The following is a 26,274-nucleotide window of genomic DNA, read 5'->3' as shown; positions in this document are numbered from 1 at the left end:
TTGTCCCTTCCCCCAATCTGCTTTCCCTTCTATCACATCCCTCCCTTCCCTTTTCTCCATCTTCTCTTTGCTTGTAGGGCAAGATAAATTTCTATACCCCATTACCTGTATTTCTTATTTCCCAGTTGCATGCAAAAACAATTCTCATCATTCATTCCTTAAACTGTGAGTTCCAACTTCTCTCCCTTCCTCCCTTCCCACTCATCCCCAATGAAAAGGCAAGCAATTCAATATAGGCTATATATGTGTAGTTTTGCTAAATACTTCCATAATAATCATGTTGTAAAAGACGAATTATATTTCTCTTCATCCTATCCTGCCCCCTATTTATTCTATTTTCTCTTTAGTCCTTGTCCCTCCCCGAAAGTGATTACTTCTAATTACTATCTCCTCCCATTTGCCCTCCCTTCTACCATCCCCCCACACCCCACTTATCCCCTTTCCCCCTACTTTCCTGTAGTGTAAGAGAGATTTTCATACCGAATTGAGTGTACATGTTATTCCCTCCTGAAGCCAAATGTGATGAGAGTAAGCTTTACTTTTTCCCTCTCATCTCTCCACTTTCCCCTCCATTGAAAAACCTTTTTCTTGCTTCTTTTAGGAGAGATAATTTGCCCCATTCTATTTCTCCCCTTCTCCTTCCAATATATTCCTCTCACACAACTTAATTTTATTTTTTTTAGGTATCATCCCTTTCTACTCAACTCACTCTGGGCCCTCTGTCTCTATATATAGATATATGTACATATGTATGTATACATGTATATACATGTGTGTGTGTATGTGTATATATCTATCTATCTATCTATATATATCTATATCTATATATATCTATATATATATATACATATATATGTATCTCTCTCTCTCTCTCTCTCTCTGTATATATATATATATATATATATATATATATATATATATATATATATATATATATATATGAATGAATAATCCTTCCAACTACCCAAATACTGAGTAAAGTTTCAAGAGTTACAAATATTATCTTTCCATGTAGGAATGTAAACATTTCAGCTTTAGAAAGTCTTTTATGATTCCTGTTTACCTTTTCATGCTTCTCTTGATTCTTGTGTTTGAAAGTCAATTTTTTCTGTACAGCTCTCACATTTTCATCAAGAATGCTTGAAAGTCCTCTATTTCATTGAATGACCATTTTCCCCTTGAAGTATTGTACTCAGTGTTGCTGGGTAGGTGATTCTTGATTTTAATCTTAGTTCCTTTGACTTCTGGAATATTATATCCTAACCCTTCGATTCCTTAATGTAGAAGCTGCTAGATCTTGTGTTATCCCGATTGTATTTCCACACTACTTGAATTGTTTCTTTTTGGCTGCTTGCATTATTTTCTCCTTGACCTGGGAATTCTAAAATTTGGCCACCATATTTGTAGGAGTTTGTCTTTTCAGGTCTCTTTCAGGAGGTGGCTGGTGGATTCTTTCAATATTTACTTTACCTTCTGGTTCTAGAATATCAGAGCAGTTTTCCTTGATAATTTCATGAAAGTTGATGTCTAGGCTCTTTTTTTGACCATGGCTTTCAGGTAGGCTCATAATTTTAAAATTGTCTCTCCTGGATCTGTTTTCCAGGTCAGTTGGTTTTCCAATGAGATATTTCACATTGTCTTCTATTTTTCCATTATTGTGATTTTGTTTTGTAATTTCTTGGTTTCTTATAAAGCCATTAGCTTCCATCTGCTCCATTCTGATCTTTCAAGAAATATTTTCTTCAGTGAGCTTTTGAACTTCCTTTTCCATTTCACTAATTCTGCTTTTTAAAGCATTCTTCTCCTCATTGATTTTTTGAGCCTCTTTTGCTATTTGATTTAATTTATTTTTAAAGGTATTGTTTTCCTCAGCATGTTTTTGGGTCTCCTTTAGCAAGCTGTTGACTTGCTTTTCATGATTTTCTTGCATTGCTATTATTTCTCTTCCCAATTTTTCCTCCACCTCTCTTACTTGATTTTAAAAATCCTTTTTGAGCTCTTCCATGACCTGAGACTATTGCATATTTATTTTGGAGGTTTTGGATGCAGAAGCCTTGACTTTTATGTCTTCCTCTGATAGTATGCATTATTCTTCCTCATCTGAAATAATGGAAGAAAATGCCTGTTCACCAAGAAAGTAACCTTCTATAGTCTTATTTATTTTTTACTCCTGTTTTGGGCATTTTCCAAGCCAGTTACTTGACTTTAGAGTCCTTTGTCAAGAGGAGGCTATACTCTGGGGGACCTGTAAGTTGTCAGTTCTTCCAAGACAGCACAATCAATGGAGAAGGGTTATTCCTCTCCTGGCCTGTGCTGTGGTCTGGGTGCTACCAAAGATTTTTCTGCCCGGGATCTGCAAGTAGAATTCCCTTTCCAGGGCCTCCACCAGGTCCACCACACCAGCATTCTTCATCACCCCAGGATTGCCACTCAGGGCTGAGACCCAGATCAATGGCTCAATTCCCTCAGGGTATTCAGGCCAAGGACTCCAAAAATGGATGCTGCTGCTGCTGCTGCCGCTGCCTCTTGGGGTCAGGGCCAGGGGAGGACTCTGCTCCCTTCTCACCCAGGTGAAAAAGCTTCCTCACTAACCTTTGAAGCTGCCTTTGGCATTTGTGGATGGAGCAATCTGGGACATGTACCTGCTGCTGGTGGCACCTTGAAGCCTCCTCTAGTCCTATCCTTGCCATGGTGGCCAAGGCTAGGCTGGGCTCCATGAGCTGTGCTCCACATCCAGGCTGCCTTGGAATGAAAATCTCTTTTGCTCTGTGGTTTGTGTGTCTTCTGATGCTCTAGAATTTGGTTAGAGCTATTTTTACAGGTATTTTATGGGCTATGGGGGAAGAACTAGAGTAGGTGAGTCTTTCTATTCTGCCCCCCTCCCCCAACACATTTATTGAGTACCAGATCTCAAAAACGACATAAATTCTTACTTGATGAGAAAATGGAACTTAAACATTATTTCATAGTGGTGTATAGAAAAAATGTAGAAACATGACTGCATGATATTTATTATTTAAAAAAATGACTGCTTATGAAATTCTTAAGTGTAGAGTTATAAATAATAGGCCACCTGAACATCTTATTATACTGTTTGTGTAATTTTAGTATATGCTTTCTGCCCACATGTAGTTCCCTGGTCATCAAATCAACACCTGAAAGTTTGAAAAGAAGTATTGTATCCTTCTTCACCCCTAGGATAAAACATTTATATCTTAATCTTCATTTTTATCTATCTTCCTACCTACCTACCTACCTATCTCTCTCTCTCTCTCTCTCTCTCTCTCTCTCTCTCTCTCTCTCTCAACATGCTTTTTTGATCTTTAGCTATTTCAGATATGTATGACATTGCCCCTCTACTCCAAGGCAAGTGTCTTCCAAAAATAAGCAAAGTCTTGTAGCAGTTCCCTGATCTATACTGATTTTCTCCTTTAAATTCATGTATCATGTATTGTTAACTGAGTCCTCCTCATTTAACTAGCAAAACCGCTGAATCTCTCTGTCATAGTTTCCTCAACTGTAAAATGGGGGATAAGAATAATATCTATCCCACAGAGTTGTCAGGAGAATCAAAAGACATAATGTCTATCAAGTACTTTTCAAAACATGAAGTCATAAATATAAAATGTATATACATACATTAGCAATTTCTATTACCTTATTCTTATATTTTATTATTTTTTGCATTGCCACTTGGTTTTTAAAATTTCTTTTAAAGACATGTATGTTGTCTTCCCACTTAAATAAACATTTTGAGGTCAGTGTCACATCTCCTTATATCTACAGTTTCTATCAAAGTTCCATTAATAAAACAGGTGTTCCAAATAAAGCCAACGCAACCAAAATTGGAAGAGAAGAAGCTGGGGAACAATTTTTACAACCAGAGTCCCTGATAAAGGTCTCATTTCTAAAATATAGAGAGAAGTGAGTCAAACCTATAATAATACAAGTCATTCCAAAATTCATAAATGGTCAAAGGATATGAACAGACAATTTACATACAGAGGAGGAAATTAAAGCTACATATAATTATATAAAAATGATCTAAATTACTATTGATTAGTGAAGTCCAAATCAAGACAAATCTGAGGTACCACATCACAACCATTAGATTAGCTAATGTGACAAAACAGGGAAATGATAAATGTTGGAGAAGATGTGGGAAAATTAGAACACTAATGCATTGTTGATGAAGTTGTGAACTGATTTAACCATTTGGGAGAGCAATTTGGAACTATGCTTAAAGGGCTATAAAGTTGGCATACCCTTTGACCACACAATACTACTCCTAGGTCTATATTTTAAAGAGATCATAAAAATGGGAAAAGAATAAAAATATAAGAAATCTTTGTATGTTAGCAAAGAATTGGAGATTGAGGGGGATGCCCATCAATTGGAGAATGGCTGAAAAGTTGTGGTATATAAATGTAATTGAATACTATTTTTCCATAAGAAATGATGAACAGGTGGACTTCAGACAAAACTGGAAATACTTACATGAACTGATGCTAAATGAAGTGAGCAGAACCAGGAGAACACTGTATACAATAACAGCCACATTATGCCATGACTAACCTTGATAGACTTAGTTTTTCTTAGCAAGGCAAGAATCTAAGACAACTTCAAAAGATTCATCATGAAAAATGCTGTCCATATCTGGAGAAAGAACCATGGAGTCTGAATGCAGATCAAAACATATTATTTACTCCAGTTTTTTCTTTTGTTCTTCTTTCTCATGCTTTCTCCCATTGGTTCTATTGTTCTTTAGAACATGACTAATGTGAAAATATGTTTAATATGAATGTATATGTAGATCCTTCATTAGGTTGTTTGTTGTCTTGGAAAAGGAGGAAGGTAGGGAGAGGAGAAAATTGAAAACTTAAAAGCTTATGGAAATCAATGTTGAAAACTAAAAATTAATACATAATATTATGTGATCAAGAAACATTTATTACTGATGAACAAATCATATAATTTCTAAATGTTTTATATATATGTATTTGTATATACATATTGAAATTGTATATACATATTGAAATATGTTGAAATGAAGTGAGAGGGCATATTTTCTGTTGATTCTTTGAAACATATCCATAAATCTACCTATTGGAAATTTTAACTTTTTTCAGTGATTCTTTTTTTTCTTTAACTAAAGTCCTTCTCTTCCCATTGTGGGACCCATTTATACTAAGTGGAGGAAAGACTGAATTACTGAAAAGTCTGAGTTTATTTATTTAATATTTGTCAAGAAGCTGCTAATTGCGAAACAAATTTTTAGAAACTTGTAGATAACTACCCTGATGCAGGCTTTGTTTACAAATAGCCTATAATCAGAAACTAATGAAAGTTATTAGATGATAAAGCATGAAATTGAACACAATGAAATGGTAAAATATGCTATCAAATACCTTATGTCAAATATGTAATTATATCTGTGTATTTCTTTATGGATATATAGAACACACATGTTCCAGAGAGAGTCTATTAACTTAGCTTTATTTGTTGAAATAAAAAAAAAAACCACCATATCATGGATTAAAAAAAAAAAGCCAAATATGAGTATTGGCTTTTGTTGTCATCCTATATTTTATTGAGTATTCAATCTATAAAAATGATAATCTTCTCCTACATTTTTCCTATCTCTTTTTATTTCCTATAAAATTCATTTTATTTAATTGTTGTCCTTTGCTCTCTGGCATAAAGCTGCTATTTTAACATATGCTTAATGACTGTACTTCTTTTTATAAAATCTTCTTAAGAAGATATATTGCACATGCTACTGCAAATCAAAAATTCATACAGAAGGAGTTGCACACACATTCAAAAACTTTCATTCCATTTCCTTGATATATACAATTAAAAAATGTAATATTCTTTAAAATACAGGAGTCTATTCTTTCTAACTACTCAGAGTTTGGCACTTGCCAATTAATGCTATAAAATATCTAAGTGATGTTTTATTTATATTTAAATTATCCTTTAGAATCTGTTTAAAATCAGAATTACCACATTTCTAAAAAGTGTTCTTGGTTATGAAAAATGAAAAGATTTCATTAAAAAAATATACACCCCCTTTTCCTCCTCCACTTTTTGTTGTAAGGCAAGGGAAAGAGAAGGAAAAATACTTTAAAAAACACAGATGCCAAAAAAAGAATCTCTCCATAAAATTTCATTTTAAATACTTATTTAAATGCTCATTTTGAGTACTTAAATATTTAAAAACAATCTGTACCAACAAATCAAATTCCAGTAAAACTAAACATTCTGAATTAATTTTCATAAAACACTTACGTTTGTCTTTGCTTCTACTATGTTTGAGGTGTTAAAAGTATTTATCATAGTAGTGAAATTACACAAATTTGCCATCACATAAAGTCAAATGTACACTTTGTTTTAGAAACATAGGGTGCTCTCAAGGTCAGTATATTTTAAAAGTATTAATGACTTTAGAAGTATACATTCTATATACAGATAAATATTTAAAAGTCAAATTATTTATATTTCTTTTATACTTACTTAGTATGATAATTTTGAATTTTAAATTTTAATTTTAACAAGATGGTGCACCCTGTCAGTGAAGTAGTTTTTGAATGTTACTCTCAGACTAGTGGACCATTTGAGGAGGATTTCTTGCTTCACTTGATCTTAGTCACCTAGACTTTTCCTTGTAAGGTCACATCAAAATTGTCATGTATGAAGTGAAATCTCATTCTTTGAGTGATCTTAAGCCTAAGATTACAATTCTTAGTAAGAAGATTTCAATCAGTTTCAAAAATTTTTAAAAGTTTAAAAATTAAATAGCATGATATATAGCACAAGATGGTTGCTATGTTAATATCTGGAAATATTAATATTTTAAAATTAAATTACTAGTCTTTGAAAAGCGATTTTTGTATGTTTGTAGAATGTATACTTCTAAAATTATTAGTATTGAAAACTACACTACGACTTTTGGGAGGTCCAATACAGTTAAATGTCAAGAGTTGAAGAGTTCTCCATGTATTCTAAAGAGGATATGCATTAAAATGGTTCTGTTGTTAAATGAATGGACTTTTCAGCACTACTAGCCAAAATGGCTGGCAGACATGTTGTCCTTCACCAGTTTAATTTCCCACAGAGCAGTAAAGGGTTTTAGTTTTAAATAAGGTAATTCACGTAGGGATATGTTTGCATAAAGTATTGTGCTTTCAGCAGATCTTGCTAAATGATCAGGACTCTACCAAAGACTCATGGAGATTTTTGTGCTGCATGCTTATATATAAAAATGAAGGTACAATGTTATTATTGGGAATCTTATTTGGAATCCAATTTTGAATCTGTTGGTCCTATTTTTTGTAGATAATTTGTTCTTTGTCAGATTTCTTTCAATGGAAAGTATATGATAATAATAGCTAATATTTAAATAGAACATAAGGCTTGTGAAACACTACATAAATGTTATCTTATTTTATCCTCCAACATCACCACAAGGTCAATACTACAGTTATTTTTTTCCCCAAATTTCAGATAAAGAAACTGAGTTTCAGAGAAGGTGATTTTCCCAAGGTAATAAATTTTAGTGTTGTATTTGAACCCAGTTTTCCTAACTCCAAGTCTAGTGTTCATTATGATGTGACAAACGACATTTAAAGCTCATCAGTTTTATTACAAATGAATATTTTCAGAAACCATCAAAGATATTGCTTGATAATGGCTAACAAAAATTATGGCATTTTGAAAACTAACTTTCTCCAGGGTACTGGGGAAAATCCTGCTTTTTTCCCATGTGCAGTGAGGCTAGATCTAAGACAGTTGCCAATGGTGCAGTCTTCACATATTCTGGTGAGTGCCACTGAAGTTGATTGCAAAGCCTGAAATGCTTCCTCTGGAAGAATGACTAGATAGGCTTATCTAGGTTACCAGATAAAACTTCAAGTCCCAGATAGGTCACATGAAGTTCCAATAACAGGGTAGGGTTTTATATAGGGATCCATGGTTAGATACAGTTCTTCACTCATTTTATTGAAGGATAGTGGCTATTACAGGAAATATTCTGGTTATTTATAATTCTACATTCCTAAAGGCAGAGGCAGAGATTTTTTATTTGTCCAACTAAGTGGGCACAACATGGTAATGATGATATTTCTACTGTGTCTATGCAGATGGCAAACATGGGTTTTGGTGAAAACAGATGTATATTTTTAAAAATTGCTAAAAACATTTTAGATTAAAACTTTTTACCTTTTTGACATCTTCCATTAAATATCATTAATACTACTTAATATTAAAATAACTCCTTTCTAGAAATCCAGTTGTCAAGTGGAAAACATACTAGACTTAGAATGAGAAGATTTTTTTTCCTTCAAATTTTAGAACTTACCCTTTCTAGCTGCATAACAATGGGCAAGTCGTGGAAACTATCTGACTGAGTTTTCCTTATTAGTAAAAAGAGTAGCAACAATGGCACAACTTACTAATGAATGTTGCTTTGATGAAAATGCTTGGTAAAACTCCAGTGTTATATAATTGTAGTAAAATTTTTTTTTAGCACCTCACTTTTTAAATAGAGTTGAGAAAGAAATGGTCTAGGGACAAACCACTATCCTTTTATTTAATATTTAATGTCCTGTGGATTATTTAATTTTTGCTTTCTTTAACTGAATAAGATTAAAGGGGTATATGCCCACTCCCTGACATCTCAATGAAAACATTTTCAGGAAAACCCAGATGGGATAATGGGGATAATATGTACCTTGTCTTTCTGTCACAGTATGTTTCCTTTTGCTAGGTCTTATTGTTAATTTCATTCTCCTTTTCAGTAAGAAAATTTTTACAATTACTGCAATCATTTTAGAGGTTCTGGACCTGTGATTTCACAAAGGTAAGGACGATAGATCTGAAACTATTCTGCAACTTGCAGTCTTAACAGCATGGGCCACTGAAAGGTTAAATGATTTGTCCATTATATATAACAAGTATAGGTATGTCACAGGCAGGACCCACTTCTTCCTCACTTTGATTTTTCACCACAATCTTTTTTCTCTCCCTCCCTCTTTCTTTTTCTCTGTATATACATATATACACATATGAAATGTATATGCATATATATTTTAAATGTACATATATGCATACAAATATAGTACATGTGTTACATTTAAATTTAGTTTTATAAAGACTTTAAAAATTAAATGTAGCATCATTAATAAACAACAAGAATAGATTGCTCTCTGATAGACTTTCATTTAAGGACTTATACTACCATAAACATATACTTTTAATAAAATGCTTATATTCATGTAAAGAACTTAATTATGTTAATTATGAAGATAGAAATATAATTCTTAAATAAATGTTTCAATAAATATTTAATATAGTGAGTATCCTGTTATGATAGATTAGATAATTAAATATGAGATCTATTTTATCCTTTCAGTGCAAAACATTTAGAGTAGGAGAAATGATGTGAGTCCTAGTACTGAATGATGAGAACCAACTCATTTCTTATTTAGTCAGCTGTGAAAAGTATAAAGCTAATTGGTAGGCAAAATCCTAATATACGAGCATCCAGTTACAGTGTCTCCAAATCATTAGTGGAATAAAAGTTAATAATATATTTTTAAATATGTGGCAAATTTATGATACTGGTTAATTTTTAAGTATAGAGTTGATAAATTTGAGTTTAATGACCTCATAAAAATGAGTAGCACATGTCAGATGTCTTATTAAAAGGAGGTCTCTTAATAGGTGTTGTGCACTCTTTTACATAGACAAGCAATATTTATTTGCCCTCCATTAAAGTTTTTTTCTGTCTATTTGCTTTTTAATATGGGTATTGGTCATGGTTCATATGTGGATCTATAAATTTGTAAGCTACATAACAATCACCCCCAAATTATGCCAAATGAATGAAAGAATAACTGAAAATTAATAGCTATTCAAATTTGATTGGGTATATTACAAAGAATTGCAACCACAATTCCATTTCCTTATATGGAGGGGTGAATGACTTTGGAACAAGTCCAGCTCACTTGCTAAAACATGAGTTTTCAATAACTGAAAATGATATTCATTTTGTATCAGATAGGTTCTGTTTCACTGAATTGAGACAAGCCTGGCAAGGGAATCAGGATTCTTAGAATTTCATTTAGTGAAAAAAATGGATTGGTTATAGAAAAGTTATTTGTGCTTTGAAACATGATGAAGTGAATACAAAAGTGAGAGCAAAGGTGTATATAGTGTATATTTGTAGAAAATATTATCTCATTAAATGGTTGACAGTAAAATGTTATTTAGTGTAACTATCTGATTTTTCTGGTAAATAAACCCAGAAGTCCCAACTGTATTAATTTTGTTTCTCCAATTATAATGCAATATAAAAAAAAATCTACTAAGTTGATTGGTTGGATGTTGTCTGTTCTCAAAGAGGACCAAAATGACATAACCATGATATAGTCAAGTTTCAATGTGTCTGACTGTGGCTGATCAGACCAATATGAGCTCGAAATGTTCTACCACAGACTGAGCAGAGATAGTCCATGTGAACATTTAGAGTGGATACTCCAGATTTGGCATCCTGTGTTTCCTTTGTACTGTTTCAATTCTTCTTTGATCATAGAGCACAGCACCCTTTCTGATGTGAACACACAATGCTGAGCAGTCCTGTGCTACTATCTCCCATGTTGCACAATCAAATCCAAAGTTCCTGAGAGAGACCTTGAGAGTGTCCTTGTATCATTTCTTCTTTTTTTTATTTTATCATTTTATTTTATTAATTTTATTTATTTTTGGTGCTCTATAATCCCTACCATATAACTTAGATTTCCCCCCCTTCATCCCTTCTCTCTATACCCTCCCACCCCAAGACAGTATACAATTTTGTATAGGTTCTACACATACATTCCTATTAAATACATTTTCACTATAGTCATGCTGTGTAGAAGAATTAAAATGAATGGGTGAAATCATATAACAAACCAAAATATAATACAAAAGAAAATGATCTACTATATTCTGTGATTGAATTCCACAGTTCTTTCTCTGGATGTGGAAGGCATTTTGCCTTAAAAGACCATTGGGAATTTTTTGAAGTTCTTGCATTGCAATGAAGTTCCAAGTCTACCAGAAAAAACTCTCACATACTGTGGTTGTTGCTATGCACAAAGTTCTCCTGGCTCTGCTCCTTTCTCTCAGCACCAGATCATATAAATCTTTCTAGGCCTCTCTGGAGTCTTCCTGTTCATAATTTTTTATAGCACAATAGTATTCCATTACATTCATACACCATAATTTATCCAACCATTCCCCAATTGATGGGCATTCCCTTGATTTCTAGTTTTTGGCCACCACAAAAGACTGCTGCTATAAATACTTTTGTACATGTGGTACCCTTCCCCATTTTTATGATCTCTAGGGGATACAGTCCTAGAAGTGATATTGCTGGATCAAAGGGTATGCATATTTTTGTAGCCCTTTGGGCATAGTTCCAAATTGCTCTCTAGAATGGTTGGATGAGCTCACAGCTCCACCAACAATGAATTAGTGTTCGAACTCTCCGACATCCTCTCCAAGATTTATCATCTTCCTGTTCTGTCATGTTTGCCAATCTGATAGGCATGATGTGTTACCTCAGAGTTGTTTTGATTTGCATCTCTCTAATCAAAAGTGATTTAGAGTATTTTTTCATATGACTATAGATATCTTTAATTTCTTCCTCTGAAAACTGCCTGTTCATATCCTTTGACCATTTATTAATTGGAGAATGACTTATATTTTTGAACATTTGACTCAGTTCTCTATATATTTTAGAAATGAGACCTTTATCACAGACACTAGCTGCAAAAATTTGTCCCCAGTTTTCTTCATCCTTCTGAATCTTGGTTGCATTGGGTTGGGCTGTGTAAAAACTTTTCAGTTTAATGTAATCAAAATTATCCATCTTGCACTTCATAATGCTTTGTATCTCTTTTTGAGTCAAAAACTCTTCCCTTCTCCATAAATCTGATGAATACACTATTCTTTGCTCCACCAATTTGTCCATACTATCAATCTTTATACCTAGATCATGTACTCATTTGTACTTTATTCTTGTGCATGATGTCTGGCATTGGTCTATGCCTAGTTTTTGTCACACTGTTATCCAGTTTTCCCAGTAATTTTTGTCAAAAAGTGAGTTCTTATCCCAGAAGCTGGGGTTCTTGGGTTTATCAAACAGTAGATTGCTATATTCATTGCGTACTGTGTCTTGAATACCTAGCATATTCCACTTGTCTACCCTTCTGTTTTTTAGCCAGTACTAAGTGGTTTTGATAACTGTTGCTTTATAATACAACTTGAGATCTGGTAGCGCTAGGCCACCTTCACTAGCATTTCTTTTCATTAGTCCTGTTGATATTTTGCACTTTTTGTTCTTTCAGATGAATTTTGATATTATTTTTTCCAGTTCTAAAAAATAATTATTAATAGCTTGATTGGAATGGCACTAAATAAATAAATTAATTTAGGTAGTATTGTCATTTTTATTATATTGGCTTGGCCTACCCATGAGGAACTGATGCTTATCCATTTATTTAGATCTGACTTTATTTGTGTGAAAAGTCTTTGGTAATTGTGTTCATATAGCCCCTGGGTGTGTTTTGGCAAGTAAACTCCCAGATATCTTATAGTGTCTATCTAAACGTTAAATGAGATTTCTCTTTCTATCTCTTGCTGTAAGCTTTTGTTAGTAATATATAGAAATGCAGATTTGTGAGGGTTTATTTTGGAACCTACAACTTTGCCAAAGTTGTTTATTATTTCAAGCAGGTTTTTACTTGAATCTCTGGGATTCTCTAACTATATTATCTGCAAGAAGTAATAACTTAATTTCTTCTTTACCTATTCTAATTCCTTCAATTTCTTTTTCTTCTCTTATTGCTATAGCTAATATTTCTAGTATCATATTGAATAATAGTGGTGATAATGGATATTCTTGATTCACCTCTGATCTTATTGGAAAAACATCTAACTTATCTCCATTGTATATAATGCTTGCTGAAGGTTTTAGGTACATACGGCTTATTATTTTATGGAAAGTTCCCTTTATTCCTATGCTCTCCAGTGTTTTTAATAGGAATGGGTGTTGTATTTTGTCAAAAGCTTTTTCTCCATCTATTGAGATAAGCATGTTGTTTCTGTTAGTTTTGCTGTTGATATGATTGATAATGCTAATAGTTTTCCTAATACTAAACCAGCCCTGCATTCCTGGTATGAATTCTACCTGATCATAATGTATTATTCTTGTAATAAATTGCTGCATTATTTTAGTTAAAACCTTATTTAAAATTTTTGCATCTATATTCATTAGAGAAATTGGTCTCTAATTTTCTTTCTCTGTTTTGTCTCTTTCTTGTTTAGGTATCAACACCATATTTGTATTATAAAAAGAATTTGGGAGGACTTCTTCTCCAATTTTCCCATATAGTCCATATAATGTTGGAATTAACTATTTTTTAAGTGTTTGATAGAATTCACTTGTAAATCCATCTGGCTCTGGAGATGTTTTCCTAGGGAATTCATTGATGGCTTGTTCAATTTCTTTTTCTCAGATGAAGTTGTTTAAGTATCCAACTTCCTCTTTTGTTAATATGGGGAATTTATATTTTTAAAAATGCTCAGCCATCTCATTTAGATCATGAATTTATGGGCATAAAGTTGGGCAAAGTAATTTCTAATTATTGTTTTAATTTCCTCCTCATGAGAGGTGAGTTCATTCTTTTCATTTTTGATATTGGTAATTTGGTTTTCTTTCTTTTTTTAAAATCACATTAACCAAAGGTTTATCATTTTTATTAGTTTTTTCATAAAAGCAACTATTAGTTTTAATTATTAGTTCAATAGTTTTCTTAATTTCAATTTTATTAATCTCTCCTTTTCTAATTTGGCATTTACCTGGGGATTTTCAACTTGCCTTTTTCTAGCTTTTTCAGCTACATGCCCAAGTCATTGCTTTCCTCTATATTTTATTCATGTAGGCATTCAAAGATATAAAACTTCCCCTAAGAACTGCTTTTGCAGTATTCCCTAAGATTTCATAGGTTGTCTCATCATTGGCATTCTCTTGAATGAAGTTGTGGATTGTTTCTATGATTTGTTGTTTAATCCACTTCTTTAGGATTAGATTATTTAGTTTCCAATTAATTATTTGTTTGTTTTTCCATGGTCTTTTATTACATATAATTTTTATTGCATTATGATCTGAGAAAGATGCATTGACTGTCTTTGAATTTCTGCACTGGATTTTGAGGATTTTATGCCTTAGAACATGGTCAATTTTTGTATATGTGCCATGTACCGCTGAGAAAAATTGCTTTCTATCCCCATTCAATTTTCTCCAGAGATCTTTCACATCTCTTTTATCCAGAGTTTTATTCACCTCCTTAACTTCTTTCATGTTTATTTTAAGGTTAGATTTATCAAGTTTGGAGAGGGGGAGATTGAGGTCCTCTCCTAGTATAGTTTTGCTGTCTATTTCTTACTTCAACTCTCCCAACCTATCATCTAAGAATCTGAATGCTATACCACTTGAAGCATACCTGTTTAGTAATGATATTACTTCATTTTCTATGGTGCCTTTTAGCAAGATATAGTTTCCTTCCTTATCTCTTTTGATTATATCTCTTTCTGCTTTTGTTTTGATTGAGATGAACATTGCTACCCCTGTTTTTCTTACATCAGCAGAATCACAATATATTCTCCTGCAATCTTTTACCTTTATTTACCCTGTGTGTATCCTCCCGTTTCAAGTATGTTTCTTGAAAACAACATATCGTTGGATTATAGCTTTTAATCCATTCTGCTATCCATCTTCATTTTATGGGAGAGTTCATTCCATTCACATTCACAGTTATGATTACAATCTGTATGTTTCCTTTCATCCTCTTTCCCACCATTTGTGATTTTACTTCTCCATTCTCCCTTCCTCTCCTCAATAGAGTTTTCACTTTTGACTACCACCTCCCACAGTCTTCCTTTCCTTCTTTCAGCACCCCTCCCTTTTACTCCCCTTTACCCTTACTAGTTCTTCCCTCCCTTTTAGATTGCCCTCCCCTTTCTTCCCCCTTCCCCTCCTATTGTTTATAGAGCTAGTTAGATTTATATACTTAATTAAATTTATTGTTCCCTCCTTGAACAAAATCAGATGAGAGTACCTCTCAAACAATGCTCATCTCGCTCCCCTCTTTCCCTCTACTATAATATAATTTTGTACTTCTTGTGATGTAATTTACCATTTCCTGCTTCCTCCTTTTCACATCTCCTGTTATACTCCCTTTGCATGCTTGAATCACATTTTTATCATCACATCATTTACTTTATACCTATTCCCTCTGTCTATGTATATCCCTTTTATATTTCATAATAGATGTGCAATTCTCAAGATTAGCAAGTATCATATTCGCTTATAGGGAGGTAAACAGTTTGCCCAAATTGAGTAATAAGTTTTTATTTTCCCCTGTTTACCTTTTTATGCCTCTCTTGAGACCTGAGTTTGAAGTTCAAAGTTTCTATTAAGTGCTGGCCTTTTGCTAGGAAGGTCTGGAAATTCCTTATTTTGTTGACTGTCCATCTCCTTGCTGGAAATGTTATTCTGAACTTTCCTGGGTAACTGAGCCTTGGTTGTAGTCCTAGCTCCTTTGCTTTATGGAATATCGCATTCAAGTTCTTTTGATCTTTTAATGTAGAAGCTGCAAGGTTCTGTGTGATCCTAATTGTAGCTGCTTGATATTTGAATGGTTTCTTTCTGGCTGCCTGTAGTATTTTCTCCTTCACTTGATAATTCTGGAATTTGGCAACAATATTTCTTGGTGTTTTTAGTTTGTGATCCCTTTTGGGAGGTGAACAGTGGATTCTTTCAATGACTATTTTGCCCTCTGGATCTAGCACTTCTGGGCACTTCTCTTTGATGATTTCTTGGAAGATATTGCCCAGACTTCTTTTTTCATCATGGCTTTCTGGTAGGCCAATAATTCTTAAATTTTCTCTCCTGGATCTATTTTCCAGGTCAGTTGTTTTTCCAGTTAGATATTTTATATTTTTTTTTCTATCTTTTCATTCTTTAGATTTTGACTGATTCTTTTCTTTAAATTTATTTATTTAACTTTTAACATTCATTTTCACAAAATTTTGGTTTCCAAATTTTCTCCCCATTTGTCCCCTCCCCCCACCCCAAAACACCGAGCATTCTGATTGCCCCTATCACCAATCTGCCCTCTCTTCTATCATCCCTCCCTTCCCTTGTTCTCATCTTCTCTTTTGTCCTGTAGGGCCAGATAACGTTATATACCCCATTAGCTGTATTTCTTATTTCTTGACTGATTCTTGATATTTCATAGAGTCATTAGTTTCTACTTGCATAATTCTAATTTTTATCATATTGTTTTCTTTGGTTAAAATTTGCATCTTATTTTCTATCTGTCCAATTATTCCTTTTAACGAATTATTTCCTCCAGTTAGTTTTTGTACTTCCTTTTCCTTTTTTGCAATTTTCCCAGTTGGGTTTTGTGCTTCCTTTTCCATTTGTTCAATTTTCATTTTTAAAGACCCAATCTCTTTGTGGAATTCTTTTTTCATACTTTTAAAATCACTGGCCAGTTTTTCTTCTTTTCCTTCTTCAGCTGTTCCAGGAGAGCTCTTTGGGAATGCTAGCAGCTCATAAATCCCTTCTAAAGTTTCACATGGGAGTACAGTCTCAATACTGACCACTTTGGTATTCCTGTTTTGGTCCTTGTCCCCATAGAAAGATTGTATGGTCTTTTCCTTCCTCCTCTGCTTTTTATTCATGATGGTGAGGCTTTGTGTATTGTGGCCTCTGGTTCTTTCAGCTAGAAGCTGGAGAACCTGGTGCTGAGCTGCCTGGTGTGAGAAAGGAAAGGGCAGGTGCCTTTTTTCTTTTTGTTTTCTGTTTCCCTGGATTAGCACTGGGAAAGCTTATTAAGTATGGGGGATGGGTGGTCTGATCACAGGAGATCTCCTCAGCTGAGCTAGAGCAAAGGCAAACTCAGTGCTTAGTGATTCCCACTGCTCCATTGTCTTCCTGTTTCTCCTGGATCACTGAGGCACACCTGGGTCCTAGTGCGAGGCTATACCCCCCTGGACCTCTGACTTTCTGGGACAGGCCAGTTCCTACTCAGCAGTAAGAGGAATATTCTTTAGTGGTTTTCCTAGCCTCTGGTGCTATGAGATTGTTTATCCCTCCCATTGATCCTACTGATCCAGGATTTTTCTTGTGAAATATTTTATGAGTCTTTCATTGTCAACAAGGGGAAGAGGAGAGAGCATTTACCAATCACTCCTCCATTTTGGCTCCCAGAAGTTCAAGTAGGTGACTTATAGATGTTTAACCAGCAGGCTGATAGTCTCAGGAGTGGCTGTGGCTCATACCTGGATTCAGTGGCTTTTACTCACTTGACTTTGCTGGTCTCCTGCCCTATGCTGCCACTTTGCTGTTCTGATGTGCTGCAGCTGCCTCTGGCTGCCCCACCCCCAGGCTTTCCTGCTTGACCATGCCTCGGTTGGGGGGGGGGGGGGAGAAGTGCTATGTTGTATGCTCCTCCTCCCTCATGAAACAGATTCTTCCCATAGACCTTCCAGTCTGTCCTGGTCTGAATCTGCCACAGTTTGTCTTCTATTGGATTCTGTACTTCTAAAATTTGGTCAGATTCTCCTTTTAGAGTTATGTGAAGGAGTTTGTCTAAGAGCTTAGGTGAGTAATTGCTCTCACTCTGCCATCTTGGCTCCACCCCTCTGTTTCATTTCTTGTAACAACCATGTGAACACCTGCCCCATGTGAGTTCTCCACAACATAGTCTTTTTGGCAAGTGTGCATTTTGCAATTGAACGAAGTGGCCAGCCCATTGAAGTTGAGCTCTCTCAAGCTCAATAATCAATACCAGGTGCTTTGCTGCATGAAAGGAGAGTAATGGCACTCAAAACCGTAGGGATTAACTTCAACCTGAGGTAAACAGTTGGCCTCAGTGTTGATTGATGATGATTTGTTGAGAATACTATGGAAATGTTCATCCCGTTTCTCTAGGATCATGTCTTTATCACTAATCAATGTGGTTCCATCAGCACTGAGTAGTTGTGATGCACCATAGGTTTTAAGTCCATAAATAGCTTTCAGGGAATCAGAAAGTGCTTTGGACTGTTACTATCAGCATAAAACTGAATTTCATCTGCCTTCTTACTCAGCCAGGAATTCTGCATCTCTCTAAACTTTGCTTATACTTTACTTTTGATGGAATTAAGTGCTGCCTTTTTAGAGAGGATGAACTGTCCTCCTGGTAAATCCTGTGGAGTTCTTTTTCATTTAGCAGTTTCTGAATTTCCCCATCATTTTCATCAAACCAGTGTTATATATCTGCCAGTTGTATTAATTTTGTTTTTCTAATTATAAAACTGTATAAAAAATTCTACTAGGTACTATACAGACCTATAGGTAACAAGGAAATAATTGTAAGAGACAGATATGAGAAGAAGGGGTTTTAGATTCATTATAGGCATTTGGAGCTTATTAGCAAAGAGAAAGAAAAATTCTCATTAACCCTGGAAACCTCCTTAACTACTAGCAGTACACTGCTTCTCCTCTCTCATAGCTCTCTTTACTAGCTATAAAAAGAAGGGAAACTCAAGTCAGAACAATTAAATTTATAGCAAATAGCATGAGAAATTAAAAGAAATGGAAATTATTTTGAAGATGTAAGGTTCTGGAGATTTATTGTGCCATACATGTTTCAAATTCCCTCGCAACTTCAATAAATGTTGGGCTGATATTTCTTCATGGAGGATAACATTGGGGGAAATATTTCTTCAGTTTATCAGAGACGAGTTTTATTTGTCCATTTCCTCCTGTACTTGAAAGGAAGAAATTATTTCTAATATGATATTTTATACACTGAAAATTCTTGTAAGATTCTCTTCTAGATAGTAAGTTAACTGTGTAAGAAGGAATATTACCTGTTTTATGCCACTAGAATATATTCATAGATTTGTGGAAGGTTAGTATTGGTAAAGACTATAGAGATTGTTTAAACTATAGACCAGTGAGCTCAACTTCTCTTTTAGATCAATTCTAGGTAGTATTAACAAAAGTGAGAGAGAGAGAGAGAGAGAGAGAGAGAGAGAGAGAGAGAGAGAGAGAGAGAGAGAGAGAGAGAGAAACTGATTAGCATTGGTAAGTGGAGTTTCTTCACTAAGAATTCCCTATATCAATAAAATCATAGGTGAAGACACTTCCTTCTCCTCAAGAAGAAAAAAAAATATTAAAATTTCTTCTTATTTTTTGTGAAAGTAATGAAAAATATGTTGAAAATATAATACAGAAAATAACTTTGCTTGATAACCTTCTGATTGTTAATATCAAACTGAGACATACTGCAAAGAATCTTACTTGTCAAATGTATTTGATGTCATCATGAAAATCTGAATTAAAGAGAGATTTACTATAGGTAGTGATATTCTCCAGATATTTCTGGTTGCAGATTATATTGTGCTAATTTCCTCATGTCCTGGAACATTGTAGACCTTCCTAAATGAGATCCATGATCACTAAAAAGTGAGTTCTAACCAACTATCCACAGTGCAAAAATCAAGTACATAAATGTTTCCTAATGTCCCAACTGATATGAAATTGGATCAGAACACAGAGTACACCCACACCCACACATATGCACACACTCACACATGCATATACATATAAAATCTATTTCTTTATCTTTATCAAAATTTACATCACCTATACCTTTACCCATATTATCTCTATCTCTGTCTCTATCTCTGTTTCTATCTCTGTCTCTATCTATCATCTCTCTCTCTCTCTCTCTCTCTCTCTCTCTCTCTCTCTCTCTCTCTCTCTCTCATCTATCTATCTATCCACCTACCCATCTACCCATCTATGTGTCTGTCTGTCTGCCTATCTATCATCTTTTTTAACAATGCTAGTCTGGACTTTGGATGACAGACATGTCTCTTTATGGCCTTATACTCTATGACTTTTTTTTTTTTTTAGCAAAATAAGACCCCCTAATGCTTATGCTCTGCTGACAAAGCCTTTGAAATTTCAGGATCCCTTCTAACCAATGATGAAACAACAAAGGTGATGTTAGCAAAGGAGAAAAAAAATGAAAGGAATACTGTCTTGTCAAAGGATTCAATATAGCTCAGTAGGTTCTGAAATGATAGTATAGTTAGACTCCAACAGTAGTCAATGGTTCGACATTAATATGGTCTTTAGTGGAATATTCCGGGGATGTGGGCCTGGCATATTCCTGTGCTACTTCACATTGTTAGTAATGCCTTGGAGGAAATGAATATTCACTTAAGTTTCAGATAACCTTTGTTAACTAGTTAATAGAATAGAAGAGAGATTTAAGATGTTAAAATATCTTACATAACGAGAATATTGAATAAGGATAAATATAAAGTCTTTCACTTGGGTACTCATTATCATCAACAAACATTTACTGAATAAATTCCATGTGCATATTTAGGGCTGAAACTGAGTCTCCTGACTCCCAATAATAATTAAATTAATAATTTAATAATTAAAATCCAACATAAGTAAAGAGAAAGTGTACTTTGCTAACTTTATTGAGCTAAAATATTTTTTCTCTACAAATTGTATCCTGGGTAACTAAAAGAATTTGCAGCTGTGATTGCTTAAGATCATTGATCTGATGGATAATGGAAAACGGAAGGATTTCCACCAGCATGAAGATGGACAAATAACTCAACTTTCAAAAAATAAAAGAAAGAAAGTAAATAAATCAATACTGAATCAGGACCAAAAGATGCAATTTATACCTTAAGAGAAGGAAAAACTTCCTAATATTTTGAACTACTTCCAAATGGAATGGATTTGTCATTTTTTATCAAAGGGAATGCTCAAGTAGAGATTATGAAAACATCTAATGGGGAACATTGTAAACATTCATCATTCATTTAGCTCACCATCCTAAATGCCATTTTAACATCCTTATATAGCACACTATGTGCTAAGTGTCTGTCTAAACATGGTATTTCCACTGGTAATCAGTTTTGAGAATAGGTCAAAACAGAAATGGTGTCAAATCTATTGCATTTTCTACCTCTTTGTGGTCATCTTTATAGTTTCATTGATGTTTTTGGGATGATCCAGTTTAGTAAGATCTCATGTTACATTTTCTGCTGCCTCATTTTGCATTCTGCTTTTTAATTTTATATTTTATGAGACAATACTGATAACTGTCTCCTTTCACCCTTTTTCAAAACTTTTTCTTTAAAAAAACTAGTTTGTATTCAAGGGAGTGTGGTACAGTGGAAAGATCATTGTATTTGGAGTCAATCAAACTGGGTTGAAATTACTACCCATATAACCTTGACTAAGTCACCTGAGCTTTATGGACCTCAGATTCCTTATCTGTAAATGAAAACTTTAGATTATATGATCTCTAAGTTTCTCCCCAAATCCAATTCTATATTATATTTTAAACTGGCGATTCTTTTAACTTCTATGTCTCTTCATTGCACTAACAAATCAAAAGATTACCAGTTAAGGGAGTTTTCAGTCTCCTTTGATCTCTTCCTTATGGTGTCTGCTTTATGTTGGTTAGACTTCTTTATAAACAGTCAGGGCTTCCTCAAAAATGTACCTAAAATATAAATTGCATTTCAAGGTCTAATTGATAAGTGCAAAATGAATAATAGAATTCATAAGCAGTACACAGTTTCCATGTTGGGAAAGATCACATGCCCAGGGGATACTGGGAAAGGCTTCATTTGTGGAGCAGAGAGGTTTGAATTCATCAGCTCTACATCCAATCTCAGCAGGAAGTAGTTATGGAAGAAGAGACCTTCGCCCATTACCCCAAGATTTTGGGCCCCATTTGTTGAGGGGGAATGATGGGGTGCTTGTACTCAAACCCCACCTAAAATATTGTTTGATGTGCTTATTTTGTGCGATCCCTGTTATACTATTGTTATACTGTTGTGGAGTTCTATTGATACTTTTGCTTATTGATACAGTTGCTTAAGATATTGTTTTATATGCTTATTTTACATGCTCATTTTCTGTTATCCTTGCTAATGTTCTGTTAATACCAGTTGCTCCACCGACCTATGTAATGAATATGAAAGATGTTGGGGCCCAATGTAATAGTAATTTAAATGAAAAGATTCATTAATAGACTCGTATGATTTGCATAAATCACCAGGAAGCCTAAATCACATGTGGTAGAAGGAGCTTGCCGAACAGGCAGAGCAGGAAGGGTGGAGGAGACCCGAGATGAACTGAGTGAGCATGGTCAGGGCAGAGAAGAGAGGCAGGCAGGTAGACAAAGCTTTTGAGTGTTTACTTGTGAAAAGGCCCTGACTGAGGAAGGGGAGGGGTGAGAATGCTTTGCCCCCTGTGATCATGTTTACTAACTTCTTGGTCACCATGACAGATTTGACTTTCTGGTGTCTTCTACTTTCTATATAGAGAGTCTTTTATATTTTATGATTGAGAACTACACTGGCATATTCATTGTCACCAATATTCACATTGTCTGTGAATATTGCCTTAGCAATGTAGTCCTCGAAGGAAACTTATGACTAAAGAGAAAAAAAGAGAGAGAATACATTTCAGGCAGGGGGATACTGAACTAGTTGCATGCCATAAAAATAAAATAGCATTCCTTCCTATCTGATTTTTAAATATGTTTAATTTGGATGTATTTTTTAGGGAATGGAATAAGTACTAAATCCATAAAAATCTGCATTTTCTAATTTTACCCAGTGAAATAATAATCTTGGTTATTACATTACATGTAATGTTATTAAATTACTTTTTGCCAAACAAATCTAGATATCTTAGCCATTAGACTAAATGTATACTATTGTTATTCTCTCTCTTAAAGGCCTTAAGCAGTGAAAAATGAATTTTGATTCCATCCACAAGTTAATTGAAGAAACACAAATTTTTAAGCTCCAGCAATCTTCACTGAGATCACCTTGTGAACCAACACCACCTGGCTCACCACTATGTGACCCCTCTAATTCTTACTTGCCACCCCAAGGCCTTCATTCACATGGTACCCGGAATTTCTATGCTCACTCCTGCAGCAGCAATGACTGGGATATCTGCGAAGAGCTTCGAGTTCGAGAACTTGAAGAAGTCAAGGCCAGAGCTGCCCAGATGGAAAAGACCATGCGCTGGTGGTCAGACTGCACAGCCAACTGGAGAGAGAAATGGAGCAAAGTCCGAACAGAAAGGAATAAAGCCAGGGAAGAAGGACGACAGCTCAGAATAAAGTTAGACATGGCAATGAAGGAATTGAGTGCCCTCAAAAAGAAACAAAGTTCACTAAATGAAAAGGAGACACTGGATGCTGAAGTCATCTGGAAGGAGAATCCTGGTCTTATAGAAGGCTCTTGTCCACAGGAAGCTCAATTCCCAGTGGCTTCAGAGGAATATGGTACTCCTAGAATCAATCTGGGAAAAACACAGGTTTCTCTCAAAGAAGATACAAGCAAGAAGGTAAGGGGCAATTGTTATATAGTCTAATTTTCTATTGATCACTTTTCAAATTTTTCTTTTTAAAATAAGTTTAAACGTGATTTAGTTTTTGTTGTATTAAAAAAAGCCATAAAGATATTTTTCATTTAGCCTAACCAAAATAACATGATGGAATGACAAAACAAAACAAATAAAAACTACAAAATTTCCCTTAGTACTATATGGCCCCCTTCAATTTGGCTGCAGTGGCAGTTGGGTGTAGAGTAGGGGAAAACTATATAAACAGTGTTCATAATAAGTCTATGGAATGAAAAGGCCAGGAAAAACTACAAGTTGCTCCATGAAGGGATCATTATATATCACTTTCTTCTATCTCTATTTAATCATCTATGTGAAAATATACTTCAGCATCTATAAAAATGTATAATGTCATTTGTAAACTTTAAGCTGTTTCATGTGACATTAGGGAAGATAAAGGTAATGAGGCTAACATGGAAGGGTCAGCAAGTACGTGGGTGCATGTGAATCCAATGAAATTAAGATCAGAATTACTACTGTTTTAACTCCACTTTTTAGGTCTACATTATAACATGCTATTCAATAATAGACAGCATTCTATATAACTTTGAGAATATTTTATAATTAGGCATATTCTAGAACAACAATAGAGGGCAACTAAATGACATAGTACTGGGATGAGAGTCAGGAAGACTCATTTTACTGAGTTTAAATCTGGCCTCAGACTCTTACTAGCTGTGTGATCTTGGACAAGTCACTTTACTATTTGCCTCATTTCCTCATCTGCAAAATCACTTGGAGAAGGAAATGGAAAGGTACTCCAGTATCTTCACCAAGAAAACCCCAAGTAGGGTCATGGAGAGTTGGACATGACTGAAATGACTGAACTGTTAACAGTAAGAGCATAACGTTGACAGTAGTTTTAATGTATTTGACAAGATGTATATGGAAAACAGATTAGACATTTTTTTTCTTTCCTTTTCCTTTTTTTTTGGGGGGGGGGAAGAGCAAGGGGATAGATGTAGAAGCAATGCGTAGAAGTTGTGAAGGGCATATTTAAGCTTGAAGTAAGGAAAAGAGCTTCCAAATAATTAGCACTGTCCAAAAGTAAAATATTTTTTCTGCCTATACAGATATGGACTCTCCCCATGGGAGATCTTAAAGCAAGGATTAGGTGAACATTTGTTAGGTGTGTTACATTCTTTTTTTTTTCAGATGTGGTTGTGAGTAGACTGCCCTGTCACTTGTGATCTATTAAATTATGAAATTATATATTTCCTTGTGACAATGAGATTCCATTAATCATCAGTTGTTTAATAGATACTGATGAATTAAATAAGTAGAGCAAAGCGTATGCTTATAGAATAAATTATGGAATTCTAATTCACTTAACATTTGTAAATTTGTTAATAGGACACGTGAAAAACCATTTCATGTGGGAAGGCAGCAGAAAAGAAGGGTATTGCCTCAAATCACTTATAAATAAAATATATTTAAATATGAATATAATCAGGAAGTATCTAAGTCTGAAATTTCTTCAGGAATTAGGGGAAATGAATCACCATCAGATGGAAAAGAAGCCTCAAGCAGCTGTTCTGATTTAGTGCAGCTTCCTCTGCCAGCTCTGAGCATAATGAGAAGAGTCATGCCTGGATTGTCTCTGCTTACTATTTTGCTTAGTGCATTACACACATCCCATTTGTTTTTTGACAATTATTGCTCAGAGTGACAAGTATATATTTCTTCTTGTGACGAAAAGAGAGAATAAAATTAAGCACTACTGCCTCCACATACTATTTTTAAAAGGAGATCTAATGTACTCATTTATATTATCTTGTAGTGTATATAGATATGTGAACTCTGATTCCTACAGATTGCTTTTTCTCAGTATAAATAAAAAACAAGATGGATAAGTTTTATTCATTCTAGACTTGGGGACTTTGATATGTTTATGTCTCCTCAAAGATGTCAACCTCCTTAACTTCCATGACCTTCACTGTTTCTCAATTATATAGAAAGATGCTTATACCCTGATCTTCCCATTACTCATGAATGTTTTACTTCTACTTTCAAGAACTCTGAATTTCCCTATCTGGTCATAATATTCACTTATTCTATCTCTCCCTGTTCCCCATATCTTCAAAACCTTCATCCCCACCATCATCACTAGTCTCTTAATTCTTCTGTGTTCTCCTGAGCTATCACCCCTATTCTGCCTCTGCTTTTCTCCCTTACAAATGTGACCGTGTATATGCCCGTACCCCTCCAGGATGTAGAGAACTTACATAGAGCGTAACTCAGAAGTGTCAAATACATGGCCTTGCCATAAGGCCAAACCAGATTAAAATGTAATTGTGAAATATTTTAAAAAATAAATAAAACATAATGATATGTGGGTTTTTTTTTTTTTTGTTGTTGTTGTATGTACCCACAGGGATCCTTATGTGTGGTTTAGTGGTTCTCCTTCCTATTCAATTTTGACACCACTAGTGTGTCACCATTGAATTGAAGATTTGCATAAGTGAAATGAATTTCCATACTTGTAATTCCTCAGAGCAATAAAACTCAGTTTTATTGTCCCAATAAAACAAAATAAAACTAAGCACAACTTTGTACATTGAGAAGATAATAATGTTATTTTGAATATTCTCAATTAAGAAAATGTGCCTTAATTATTTCCCCCCAGATTTTTCCTGAGATAATTGTAAAATCAGACATTAAGTAATCTAGTAAATTAGCTTTGCTTTTGCTTAGTAAGTGTCTTTACATTT

The 26,274-nt window shown here is 34.4% G+C and overlaps 1 protein-coding gene across 12 annotated transcripts in view; it reads left to right on the top strand.

The window, feature by feature from the left end:
- Positions 1–26,274, top strand: part of CCDC102B (coiled-coil domain containing 102B) — an 845,733-nt gene that overhangs the window by 84,456 nt on the left and 735,003 nt on the right. For 9 of the 12 annotated variants that reach the window (XR_011966005.1, XM_072604137.1, XM_072604138.1 and 6 more), the window contains exons 2-3: positions 8,799–8,860; positions 22,887–23,506. Coding sequence is in view for 11 of the 12 variants with exons in the window: in XM_072604137.1 (XP_072460238.1) it covers positions 22,904–23,506 (603 nt within the window). In the remaining variant the exon portion in view is untranslated. The remainder of the gene's footprint in view (positions 1–8,798; positions 8,861–22,886; positions 23,507–26,274) is intronic. The other 3 variants (XM_072604128.1, XM_072604132.1, XM_072604134.1) reach the window with 1 other exon arrangement.

The sequence above is a fragment of the Notamacropus eugenii genome, chromosome 4 (assembly GCF_028372415.1).
Source record: "Notamacropus eugenii isolate mMacEug1 chromosome 4, mMacEug1.pri_v2, whole genome shotgun sequence".
NCBI lineage: Eukaryota > Metazoa > Chordata > Mammalia > Diprotodontia > Macropodidae > Notamacropus > Notamacropus eugenii.
The sequence above is the reverse complement of the archived record's forward strand: the minus strand, read 5'-3'. Positions and strand labels throughout refer to the sequence as shown.